The following is a 12841-nucleotide window of genomic DNA, read 5'->3' as shown; positions in this document are numbered from 1 at the left end:
CCACTGCTAACCAAAAGGTGAGCAGCTGGAATCCACCAGCTGCTCTTTGGAAACCCTGTGGAGCAGTTCTACTCTGTCCTATAGGTTGTTATGTGTTGTAATTGACTTGAAGGCAATAGGTTTTGGTTTTGTTTAGGAGTTGTACATAAAGTGGAACTTATTGTATGGGGATTTACAGTACTCTGTATTTTGAAATGTGTTTAGCATTGTCATAAAAATTCTCATACTTTTCTTTAAGGAAAAGTAAAATCAAGAAGGAAGGGAATTTTGCTGAATGTACGGTAACTCTATTATAATGGGGAAGGTGTAAAGGGATTCAGTTTTCCTACCTATTGATAGATGACCTCTAAAGTTCTTTCCAGCTGTGCTTCCTGTTTAACCTGCAGAAGTTAGAATGAGTGTCTTATCTAAGCTGCCGGGGGCCAGCCTCAGCAATGAACAGGGTTACCAGAGGAGGGGTAGAGTTCGGCGAAAAAGAATGAGAGGTAGTGTGTCTTATATTTTCATTTTGCAGAAAAAGAAGGCTCTCTTTATTTTTTACATGGTCTTTTATATCATAAGCTTACAAAAGCATAACATCGCATGATCAATAAAGGGGCAGTACAAGATATAATCATAAACATCATTTCCCAGAGACATAATTTTCAAAGTGACACATAGTACAGTTCCGCATACACACACAAGTACAATGAGTTTTTGTTTAATTGAAGAGAATATTTTGTTGATTTATTTTTACACAAAGTAACAATTGACTTCATACTGCTTTACACTTTATGCTTAATCTTGCAATTCCTTCCACAGTTTTTATAATAATTAATCTTTTTGCAAAACCATTGCCACATAGGCTTTGTCTATTTTGTCCAGGGTGGCCAAATTCTTGTAGTCCAGCCACTTTGGGTTACGTCATATTGTCCACGATTATACCAAGGACAATTAGCTCAATCTCTATACCCAAAGACCAGTCAAGCGCAGCAGTGAGCGGGGTAGACGAGAAGGTTGACCTGTAATTGGCTGAGAAATTGGCTGAGAGAACTCACTGCCTTTTGTTTTTCCACTTTTATGGGATCATGTGTGGGTGGTGGTTTAATCACAAAAGGGCCTCGGTAAATACCAGGATTCCACCATCCTGTTTTTGTTTTCCATAGTCGAGCTATTTGTTTTCCCCCTAAGACAACTTCATGTTGATCCCTAAGTAATACACGGGCTGTCCCTACCCGGGATTTCACCAGGGGATTATGAGTAGGACGCCCCCCTCCAAAGGTCTCTAAATCTATAATGGAATTTTATGCTTATACATTCTGCTATACACAGGCTGAAAATGAAACAGAAACATAACACAGATGACAGAGATATTCCTGACTTTTCAGGAATTCTTCGATGTTTATGCTGGGGGCAGTGGGTGCAGAGAGGCTGCCCTTGCAGCCTGGCTCCTCCTGACTTTTCAGGAATTCTTCGATGTTTATGCTGGGGGCAGTGGGTGCAGAGAGGCCGCCCTTGCAGCCTGGCTCCTCCTGACTTTTCAGGAATTCTTCAATGTTTATGCTGGGGGCAGTGGGTGCAGAGGGGCCGCCCTTGCAGCCTGGCTCCCAGCACTAAGCAAAGGAATTTATTTATTTATTTCTTTGCTTTTGCTTTGTATTTTACGGTGAATTTAGACTTAAACAGGAGCAAGCAAAAGAAGCAAAGAGAACTCAAGCTGTTACAAAAGGTAAGGAACTATGAGAAAATACACTTCTGTTTATAAAGTCATTCACTTGGGGGATTTCTGCTATGGCAGCACTAGATAACTAAGACAGGCTATCAAGCTCCTATATCCTAATGCAAACTGGGTGGAGCCCATACGGATGTTTCTGTGTATGGCAGTGTTTGTAAAAATACAAAAAATTCTTGCCCACCCTTCTCCCCAGCCTTGTTCAGTAGATCTTTTATCCCCAATATTAGTAAAAACATTTTATTACTTTATCCCAAATTTTACTTTTAAGCAATATCAAATATCTCCCTGCTGTGAGTTGTAAAGGATTTAGCACTTCTATACTTCCTCTGTTGCAAGGTGAAGAGCTTGGCTGCTAGCCAAAAGGTCAGCAAATCAAATCCACCAACCACTCCTTGAAAACCCTACGGGCAGTTCTATGCTGTCCTATAGAGTTGCTATGAATCAGAATTAACCCCACAGCATAGGCGTTTGTTTTTTGGGTACTTCCTGTCATATTTCTGAGCCTCCTTTATTGTGTTGGATATATGAGTTAGGTATATCAGTTCAGGTTTATAATAGCAACATTCTCTTCTGTAACCATGCTTTTCACAGACTTATGTGGATTCAATGTTCAGTTTATTTAAGCTGTATTTTTCTATTTAATTCTTGGTTGGCTAGATTTGATCATGAGTTATTTTTAGAAGGGCCCCTGAGTTGAATGTTTTCGGACTTCCTACATCATCATTTTTGTCTGTTTATTGTTCTGTGATGAAATGACAACTTATTGGAACGTAACATTCTTGGATCCCTACTTCCTAATCTAGACCTTTGAAGGCTTTCCATCCTTTTCTTTTGGTGTGGAATAAATTCTGGAGAAGTCAGAGGCTAGTCTAATTTTTTTCCCCATACAGATGACTTGCTTTTTTTTTTTTTTGCTTAAATGTGTGAATAATTCTTTTTTAATCATTGAAGTTCAAAAACCTAATATAGATATAACTTGATGTAAATTATTCTGTATTAATTATTGCTAATGCTTGGCAACTAGCCTTTTGAAAATACCGGTTTTGCATGTATATTGACTTTTTTTTTTTTTACGTCTTGTTTTAACATTTATTACACCTTTCCAGGAGTGAACTTATTTCCATTTAAGCTACCTCCAATTCAGTATGTTGGGTGGAAAAGGTCAAGCGCTCTTGGTGGTGTTTCCTGGTTCTGTTGTGATCCAGCGAACCTGGGTGTTGGGTGGGAGTTTCCACTGCCTTGGCTAGTTATATCTCTTTCATCTGAGATATCTCTTCTTTCCTACAGTTTAATTCTGTAAATATTAGCAGGAATTACTGAAAATTCTCAGGGTTTACGGACGCTTTTTTTTTTTTTTTGGTAGGTAATGACTCTGGGAAGTTAGGGTAGGATTGGAGTCATGCATGGGACGCTCTGTGTTTTTCCTTGTTCATCAATTTTATCAATTTTTAACACCAACTTTTGCCAGAGATTCAAGCCTTTTCTTTGACATCGTTAATTTCTTTTACTGACTTTTAATATTTTGCATTCATTAGTACCTGAGAGGATTATTCAGTGTCCTGAATTAATTTGATCATATTTCTTCAGAAGTTGTGTCTCTGGAGTATGTTTACATATTAATTATTTTTTTGTAAATAATAAGGAGAGTTACATCTTAAGGATATTTCCCTATAATTATTCTATAAATGGTTAAGGCCAGAAGGGACTTTAGTTTGTGGTTAATGATTCTGAAGTTACTTGCTCAAAAACATTAGTTAGTAGGCAGCATACGTAGTAGTCAGATGCAGTTCTTTGAACTTAATGTCAAATTCAGCACAGTTTTTACTATGCTTTTCATTTTTCACTCTTTCGATAGGGTACACATGTGTACATGTTATTAAAAACATATTTACAGCTTGTTATGTGATCAACCCACAAAATGCCATGTTCTGTCTTTTCTCTTACCCCAGCTCAAATTACAAGATATATGCAAGAGACTCAAGGTGGAAATCAAACAGAAGTGACAGGATTTATTCTCTTAGGACTCTCGGGTGACCCAGATCTACAAATTATCCTTTTTGTACTGTTTCTCTTAATCTATATGGCTACTATGGTAGGCAATTTGGGGATGATCTTGCTGATTAAGACTGATTCCTGTCTCCACACTCCCATGTACTTCTTCCTCAGCAGCCTCTCCTTTGTTGATGCCTCCTACTCTTCTTCTGTAACTCCTAAGTTGCTGATGAACCTTGTGGCTGAGAATAAAGCCATTTCTTTCAATGCATGTGCCACCCAGTTCTACTTCTTTGGCTCCTTCCTAGGCACTGAGTGCTTCCTGTTGGCCATGATGGCATATGACCGCTACGCAGCCATTTGGAACCCCCTGCTGTATCCAGTTCTCATGTCCGGGAGAATTTGCTTCATACTAGTGGCTACCTCATTCCTTGCAGGCTTTGGGAATGGAGCCATCCATACAGGGATGACTTTTAGATTGTCCTTTTGTGGATCTAATCGAATCAACCATTTCTACTGTGATACTCCACCCTTGCTTAAAATCTCTTGCTCTGACACCTATATCAATGGCATTGTGATCATGACTTCTTCCAGTTTTAATGTCATTGCCTGTGTTGTTATTGTCCTTATTTCCTACCTATGCATCCTCATCGCCATCTTGAGAATGCCCTCAGTAGAGGGCAGGCACAAAGCCTTCTCTACCTGTGCCTCCCACCTCACTGCTGTCACCATATTCTTTGGGACGATTCTTTTCATGTACTTGCGCCCAACATCTAGTTACTCAATGGAGCAGGACAAGGTTGTCTCTGTCTTTTATACTGTGGTGATCCCTATGCTGAATCCCCTCATCTACAGTTTGAAAAATAAGGATGTGAAAGAGGCCCTAAAGAAGGTCTTACAGAAAACCATACTGTGAAGACACGTTAAACATTTTCCTGGTACTTGCATTAAGACAGATGATTTAAAATGAGATGTCCTGCTTGTTCTCTTCATATCTGAAACATATATACATGGGCCCATCTGATGATTCAGCACAGTAGGTGAAGGCAGTGTCTGGTAGAATGTTTAAACTTTTGGAATCCACTAGCCTGGGTTTATGTTCCAACTTCAATATTCATTCATGTCAACCCAGTTTTATTATGTCTACCTTGATGTCTCCAGTTGGATTCCAGGAAAAGAGACTCAGTAAAAAAGATTTGTGTGCAGGAAGAGTTATTGCAGAGTGTTTCAGAAATAATTTCTGTAAGGGAGAAAGGGAAGTGGGATTGGGAAGAAGCTGAATCGTGATGAATTTACAACAAGGACTAAGCCAATTATATGTCTACTCTTCCTAAGTACCCTGGAGCTCTGGAGCTAGGATGGCCTTTCAGTGATGACCAGGCTTGTGATAAGGGTCATACATTTTCATTCCCAATGACCAGTTCTGGATATACGTTAGCTTCTGGGAGGGGGCACAAACTTAAGCAAGGCAATTCCTTAAACCATACGGAAATTTCCAGATAGGAACTCAACTATGAACATTTAGCTGCTGATGTATCTGGCAGATGAGGAAATTTCTACCCTGAAAGGGACATCTGGGCTGTGTACCACAGCATTACTATAAATAATAAGAGTTATTCCACTCACAAGAATGCCAAGAGCACCAAATAAAATCCATGAAAGAATTTTATCAGATATAAAAAATACGGGAACCGCATAAATGCTACAGGCATATCTTACAAATTTTCTGAGTCAATTGGAATATTTTAAAGGTAGTAACCACTGAACTTTAACTTTTTATCTTTTCTGGTCTCAAAGTCTCACATAATTTTCAATAAACATTTGTAAATTACCTATCTATTGCTCTTTGTAGTGGGATGGAATGTTTTCAATATTGGAGCACTGGGACAACAGCTTTTTTGATGAGATAGTATGGTAAAAGAAGTTTAAGTAATTATATGGACATCAAATAAATGTGTATGTGCAATTTTTTCCATTTCCACCATCCATTTCATACCATGAGAGAGAACAATAGTGTTCTGCACATTTCAAATGAGACCAACTCTCAGCCACCTCATCTCTGAAAAATTTGTTAGAGTTCACAAAGGAGAAGTTAACTCTTCTCACCCACCCAATTTCCTCTAAGCACAGGAGCAGTCTTCCCATCTCCCCATAACTTCCACTTTTGCTCAAAGATATCCAAAACTGTGTCATGCCTGACGTCCATCTTGGCTCTCCCTTTTGTTCTAGCTCATCTACTCTAATACCTATCCTTTAACTGCTCCTTACTCACCAATCCAAGAAAAGTGCAAGCTTATCATTATTCATTAATACTCTCATATGCACATTTCACTCATGGCCCATCTGAGATTTCAATGTCCTTATATAATCATTCAGTCACAGTCAGTCAATTCCATGGTTTCAATTTCACTCCACTCTGCTCATCTGACTACTTTCCAACTTAGGTAAACTTAATTATCTCTTCACTTTGGTCCTCCACTTAAGGTGCTTAGTGCAATTAGAAGAAAGCCCTCCACACTCAACTCTCTGCTCCTGTTCTTCCCTCATATTTTATCCTAAAACCCAGTGCCATCGATATTTTATCCTACCAAGTATAAAGAATCAGATAAAATTGCCTCCATGTTACCATTTTAAAGCTTTATACACACACCCTTCCATAATGGATAATGTGTAAGATCAGCTCTTTCACGTTTGAAGATTTTCAAAGATTTTGCTTCTCTCTAATTATATATCTGTTCTCCCCAAGCATCAGTTTCTCATACTCAACTGGGATATTCTCATTTGTTTCCAGATATGGTCTAGTATCATCCTTCTTAACAGTGTTCTTGACTGAAAACTCCATCCAGCCGCAAAGCTATTTCTATGCTCCCCTTTATAGTTAATATCCTTAAAACAACTATTCTAGTCATTGTACCTGCTCTCTCATGTCTCATTTACACCTCAATACAGTCCAATAGTGATAATTTACCAGCACTTCATTGAAACTAATCTTGTCGAGGACACAGAAGACTTTCACACAACCACATTCAAAGTTGCTTTCTTCCCTATTTTCACTTGATATGTCAGGAGAATTTGCCACAATTGATGTTTCCATCTACCTTGAAACAGCCTTCTCTAGGTTTGTCTATCATGGCACTCTTCTCCTTTTTTTCCTCCCTCACTAATCACTTCTTCCCAGTCAGCTTTTCTGGCTCTTCCTCCTAATAATTCTGACCTCTAAATCTTGGAACCAAAGGATTAACCAAAGGCATTTGATTCTCTAGTTCTACTTATGTCTCTGGTGATTTAAGAAGTCTGCAATGATTTCCAAATTCATATTTTCAGCCTCGATCTCCCACCTGAGTTCCAGGTTTGTATATCGAATTGAAAACCTGACATCTAGGGATTTTGGAATCATGAAAGGATTGAGAAATCAGCATTCTTCACTTAGTTATCATGCTCAGACACCTAAAAAATAATCAGTTATTTTGTACAATTAGGCATCTTAGCATCAAATTTATGTTTTATTGGCTTAAAGTTTCCTTTTCTGTATTGTTGCAAATTGTCTCTATTGCCATACTTCCTTAGTTTATGCTTGGAACAAAAATACAAACTCTTTATATTTGTATTTATTCAGAATTCATTCTAAAAGTATTCATTGAATGATTAGGATGAAACATGAGCTGGAAATATACCAGGAAAGAAAACAAAGTTCTTGATCTCTTGTTAAAGTGGAGAAGACTGTATTGTCTATATCAAATGCATGTTTGTGTGTGTGTATTTGAGAGTGTCACTCTCAGATTTGTCACATGTAAATATATGTGCTTGTGTATGTGTTTGATATGGAGATGTGTGGTGTTTGAAAAAAGTAAAGAAGAGAATGAAATAAGGAGTGGTGGAGTGTTGTTTTGCTATTCCAGTTGTGTCAGAGAAGAACTCTCTGTGAAAATAACATTGGAGGCAGACCTGAACAGAGAATTGGAATAATACCATATTTACATATATGGAAGAACTTTCCAGGCATGTTGTTGTTGTTGTTAGATGCCGTTAAGCCAGTTCTGACTCATTGCAACTCCATGAACAACAGAACAAAACTGACTGATCCTGTGCTATCCTCATAGTCATTGCTATGTTTGAGTCTGTTGTTACAGCTACTGTGTCAATCCATTGCATTAAGGGTCACCCTTTCCTTCACTGACCTTCTATTTTACCAAGCTTGATGACTTTCTCTAAGGACAGGTCTCTCCTGATAAAATGTCCATAGTACGTAGATGCTGTCTCCCCATCTGCATTTCTAAGAAGAATTCTGGCTGTACATCTTCCAAGACAGATTTGTTCATTCCTCTGACAGTCCTTGGTATGTTCAATATTCTTCACCAGTACCATAATTCAAAAGCATGAATTCTTCTTGGGTCTTCCTTATTCATTTTCCCGCTTTCACAATCGAATGAGGTGATTGAAAATAACAATGGTTTTGGTCAGCCACACCTTAGTCCTCCAAGTGACATCTTTGTTTTTTAACACATGAAAAAGGTTGTTTGGAACGGTTTGCCCCATGCAGTACATCCTTTGATTTCTTGACTGATGTGTCCATGGGTATTAATTGTGAATCTAAGTAAAATGAAATCCTTGGCAACTTCAATTTTTTCCCAGTTTATCATGATGTTGGTTATTGGTCCAGTTGTGACAATTTTAGTTTTCTTTATGTTGAGGTGTAATTCATATTGAAGGCTGTAGTGAGCTGAAAAGGACTGGTATTGGCCATTTTGATTCAAACAATCTTATGGTCTACGATGCTGTGAATGACAAATCAAAGAAGAATGATGTCATTTTCATCATCAAAAAGAATATTTCGAGATCTGTCCTGAATTATATTGCTGTCAGTGATAGGTAATATCCATACTTCTACCAGGAAGACCAGTTAATATGACTGTTATACAAATTTATGCACCAACTACTAATGCTGAAGTTAGAAAATTGAGATTTTCAACAGTTTTTGCAGCCTGGAATTGATTGAACATGAAATCAAGAACCGTTGATAATTACTTGTGATTGGAACGAAAAAGTTGGAAACCCAAAAGAAGTATCGATAGTTGGAAAATACAACCTTGAGTATATCTCACCTGACTTTGGAGACAATCTTAAGTATATATTTGACACATTGAACAGTAATGATCAAAGACCAGATGAATTGTGGGATGACATAAAGGAAATCATTCATAAAGAAATTAAAAGGCCATTAAAAAGAAAGAAAAGATCAGAATGAATGTCAGAAGAGACTCTGAAACTTGATCTTGAGTGTAGAGAAGCTAAAGTGAACTGCTGAAATGATGAAGTAAAAGAGCTGAACAGAAGATTTCAAAGGGTTGCTCGAGAAGACAATGAAATGTGCCAAGACCAGGAGTTAGAAAACAAAATGGGAAGAAATTGCTCAATGTTTGTCAAGCTGAACACACTGAAGAAAAAATTCAAGCCTCAAATTGCAATATTGAAGCATTCTGTGGGAGAAAATGTTGAACCACACAGGGAGCATCAAAAGAAGATGGAAGGAATACACAAAGTCACTGTATCAAAAAGAATTGGTCTATGTTCAACCATTTCAGGAGGGAGCATATGATCAAGAACCTATGGTATTAAAAGAAGAAGCCCAAGCTGCACTTAAGGCATTGGGGAAAAACAAGGTTCCAGGAACTGAGGGAATACTAATTAGATGTTTTGAAAAACTAATGCAGGCCTGGAGATGCTTGCTGACATTTTCCAAGAAATTTGGAAGATAGCCATCTGGTCAATTGACTGGAAGGAATCCATATTTGTATCCATCCCAAAGAAAGGTGATCCAACAAAATGTGGAAAGTATGAAACAATATCATAAATATCACACACAGGTAAAATTTTGCTGAAGATCATTCAAAAGTGGCTATAGCAATACATCAACAGGGAATTGCCAGAAATTCAAGCCAGATTCAGAAGAGGGCACGGAACAGGGATGTCATTGCTGTTCATAAATGGATCCTGACTGAAAGCAGAGAATACCAGAAAGAAGATTACCTATTTTATTGACTATGCAAAGGCATTTGACTATGTGGATCTTAAAAAATTATGGATATCATTGCCAAGAATGGGAAAACAAGAAAACTTAATTGTGCCCATGAGGAACTTTTACATAGATCAAGTGGCAGTCCTTTGAACAGAACAAGAGAACACTGGATGGTTTAAAGTCAGGAAAGGTGTGGGTCATTGTACCCTTTCACCATACCTATTCAATCTGTATGCTGAGCAAATAATCTGAGAAACTGGACTATATGAAGAAGAACGTGGCATCAGGGTTGGAGGAAGACTCATTAACAACCTGCTTTATGCAGATGACACAACCTTGTTTGCTAAAAGTGAAGAGGACTTGAAGCACTTAGTGATGAAGACCAAAGACCACAGTATGGATTACACCTCAACATAAAGAAAACCAAAATCCTCAAAACTGGACCAACAAGCAACATCATGATAAACAGAAAAAAGTTTGAAGTTGTCAAAGATTTCACTTAACTTGGTTCCAAAATCAACAACAATGGAAGCAACAGTCAAAAAATCAAAAGACACGTTGCATTGGGCAAATCTGCTGCCAAAGGCCTCTTCATTGTTAGGTGTCATAGAGTTGGTTCAGACTCATAGCGACCCTATGTACAACAGAACGAACATTGCCTGGTCCTGTGCCATCCTCACAATTGTTGCTATGCTTGAGCCCATTGTTGCAGCCACTGTGTCAGTCAATCTGGCTGAGGGTCCTCCTCTTTTTTAATGACCCTCTGCTTTGCCAAGCAAGATGTCCTTCTCCAGAGACTAATTCCTCCTGATAACATGTCCAAAGTATGTAACACATAGTCTCAGCATTCCTGCTTCTAAGGAGCATTCTGGTTGTACTTCTTCCAAGGCAGATTTGTTCATTATTTTGTCAGTCTATGGTACATTCAGTATTCCTTGGCAACACCACAATTCAAAGGTATCAATTCTTCTTCTGATTTCCTTAGTCATTGTTTAACATTCACATGCATATGAGGTGATTGAAAACACCTTGGCTTGGGTCAGGCACACCTTAGTCCTCATGGTGACATCTTTAAAGAGTTTTTGCAGCTGATTTCCCCAATGCAAGGCTTCTTTTGATTTCTTGAGTACTGCTTTCATTGTTGTTGATTGCGGTTCCAAGTAAAATGAAATCAGTTCCTGATTATATGCTACCTCTTGAAATGGTTGAATGTCAACCAATTTTTTAGATTACCTTTCTTTGGAATAGGCATAAATATGGATCTCTTCCAGTTTGTTGGCCAGGTAGCTGTCTTCCAAATTTCTTGGTCTAAATGAGTGACCACTTCCAGTGCTGCAGCCACTAGGTGAAATATCTCCACTGGTATTCTGTCAATTTCTGGAGACTTGTTTCCCCAATGCCTTTAATGCAGCTTGGACATCTTCTTTCGGTACCTTCAATTCCTGATCATGTGCTACCTCTTGAAATGTTTGAATGTCAACCAGTTTTTTTTTGGTATGGTGACTCTGTGTTTTCCTTCCATCTTCTTTTGTTGCTTCCTCTGTTGTTTAATATTTTCCCCTTAGAACCCTTCAATATTGTAACTTGAGGCTTGAAGTTTTTCTTCTGTTCTTTGAGGTTGAGAAATGACTACAGTGATTCTTCCCTTTTGGTTTTCTAACTTCAGGTCTTTGTATTCATCATTCTTGTACCTTACTTTGTCTTCTCGAGCCACCCTTGAAATTCTCTGTTCAGCTCTTTTACTTCATCATTTCTTCCTTTTGCTTTAGCTACTTGAAATTCAAGAACAAGTTTCAGTGTCACTTCTGTTATCCATTTTGGTCTTTTCTTTCTTTGCTGTCTTTTTAATGACCTCTTGCTTTCTTAATATATGATGTCTTTGATGTTTTTCCACAGCTTACCTGGTCTTGGGTTGTTAGTGTTCCACACATCAAATCTATTTTTGTATGACCTCTAAATACAGGTGGGATATACTCAAGGTTATATTTTGGCTTTTGTGGACTTGTTCTAATTTTCTTCAGTTTCAACTTGAACTTGCTTTGAGCAACTGTTGGTCTGTTCCACAGTCAGGCCCTGGTCTTTTTTTCAGGGATGATATTGAACTTTCCCATTGTTTCTTTCCATAGATGCAGTTGATTCGATTCCTATATATTCCATTTTTCTAGGTGCATGAGTATAGTTGCCATTTATGATGTTTAAAAAAGATATTTACAATGAAGAACTTGTTTGTGCAAAATTCAATCATGTGATCTCTACCATTGTTTCTATTATTAAGACCTTATAGTCTAACTACCAATCCTTCTTCTTTGTTTCCAAATTTCTCATTCCAATCAGCAGTAATTATCAATGCATGCTGATTGCATGTTTGTTCATTTCAGGCTGCAAAAGTTGGTTAAATCTTCAGTTTCTTCATATTTAGCCTTAAGAGTTGGTGGGTAAATTTGAATAATAATCGTATTAACTGGTCTTTCTCCTAGGTATGTGGAAATTATCCTATCACTGACAGCATTGTAGTTCAGCATAGATATTGAAATGTTCTCTTTGAGAATGAATACAACATCATTACTCTTCAAGTTGTCATTCCTGAGATAGTAGACCATATGATTGCCTGATTCACAATGACCTCTCCTCCCCCAGGTCATAACTAGAGGAGACTAGAGAGAAGGAATAATAACAATAAATAGTAGTGGCTATTTTTCCTTGCCCCTGATCTCCTCTCCTTATGACCAGGGGAGGACAGGCTCACCAGATTCCCCATTATTCATAATGTTGCCTGTGATGGTTAAGATTGTGTCTTAACCTGGCTGGGCCATGATTCTCAGTGATTTGGCAGTTATGATGTTGTTTGCTAGCTATGTAATAATGTAATTACCTCCCTGATGAGATCTGCTATGAGTAGCAATCAGTTGAAAACCAGTTTCCTTGGGGATGTGGCCTGCATCCAATACATATGGACTTTTTGGCAAACCTCACTGCTCTTTGCTTACTCTGGATACTGGATATTGCTGCCTGTTGAGACTTGATTTAACAGCTTATTTGCTGATCTTGGGTTTGTCAGCCCTACAGCTATGTGAGTCAAGAGAATCCTCTTACTTGACCCAAGGGCATGGGACTTTCCA

The 12841-nt window shown here is 38.1% G+C and overlaps 1 protein-coding gene across 1 annotated transcript; it reads left to right on the top strand.

Moving 5' to 3' along the window:
• The first annotated feature begins 3445 nt into the window (after window positions 1-3445).
• Window positions 3446-4715, top strand: LOC100662165 (olfactory receptor 5AP2-like). The gene has a single exon (XM_003423156.3). It carries the CDS (start codon window positions 3633-3635, stop codon window positions 4620-4622), a length of 990 nt encoding a protein of 329 aa, XP_003423204.3. The 5' UTR covers window positions 3446-3632; the 3' UTR covers window positions 4623-4715.
• The last annotated feature ends 8126 nt before the right edge of the window (window positions 4716-12841 follow it).

The sequence above is a fragment of the Loxodonta africana genome, chromosome 7 (genome assembly GCF_030014295.1).
Source record: "Loxodonta africana isolate mLoxAfr1 chromosome 7, mLoxAfr1.hap2, whole genome shotgun sequence".
NCBI classification, from domain to species: Eukaryota; Metazoa; Chordata; class Mammalia; order Proboscidea; family Elephantidae; genus Loxodonta; species Loxodonta africana.
Note: the sequence above shows the minus strand (reverse complement) of the source record. Positions and strands in the feature narration are given on the sequence as shown.

Excerpts from the sequence above, each read along its gene's own strand:
- LOC100662165 (XM_003423156.3), top strand. The coding sequence starts at position 3,633 with ATGCCATGTTCTGTCTTTTCTCTTACCCCAGCTCAAATTACAAGATAT.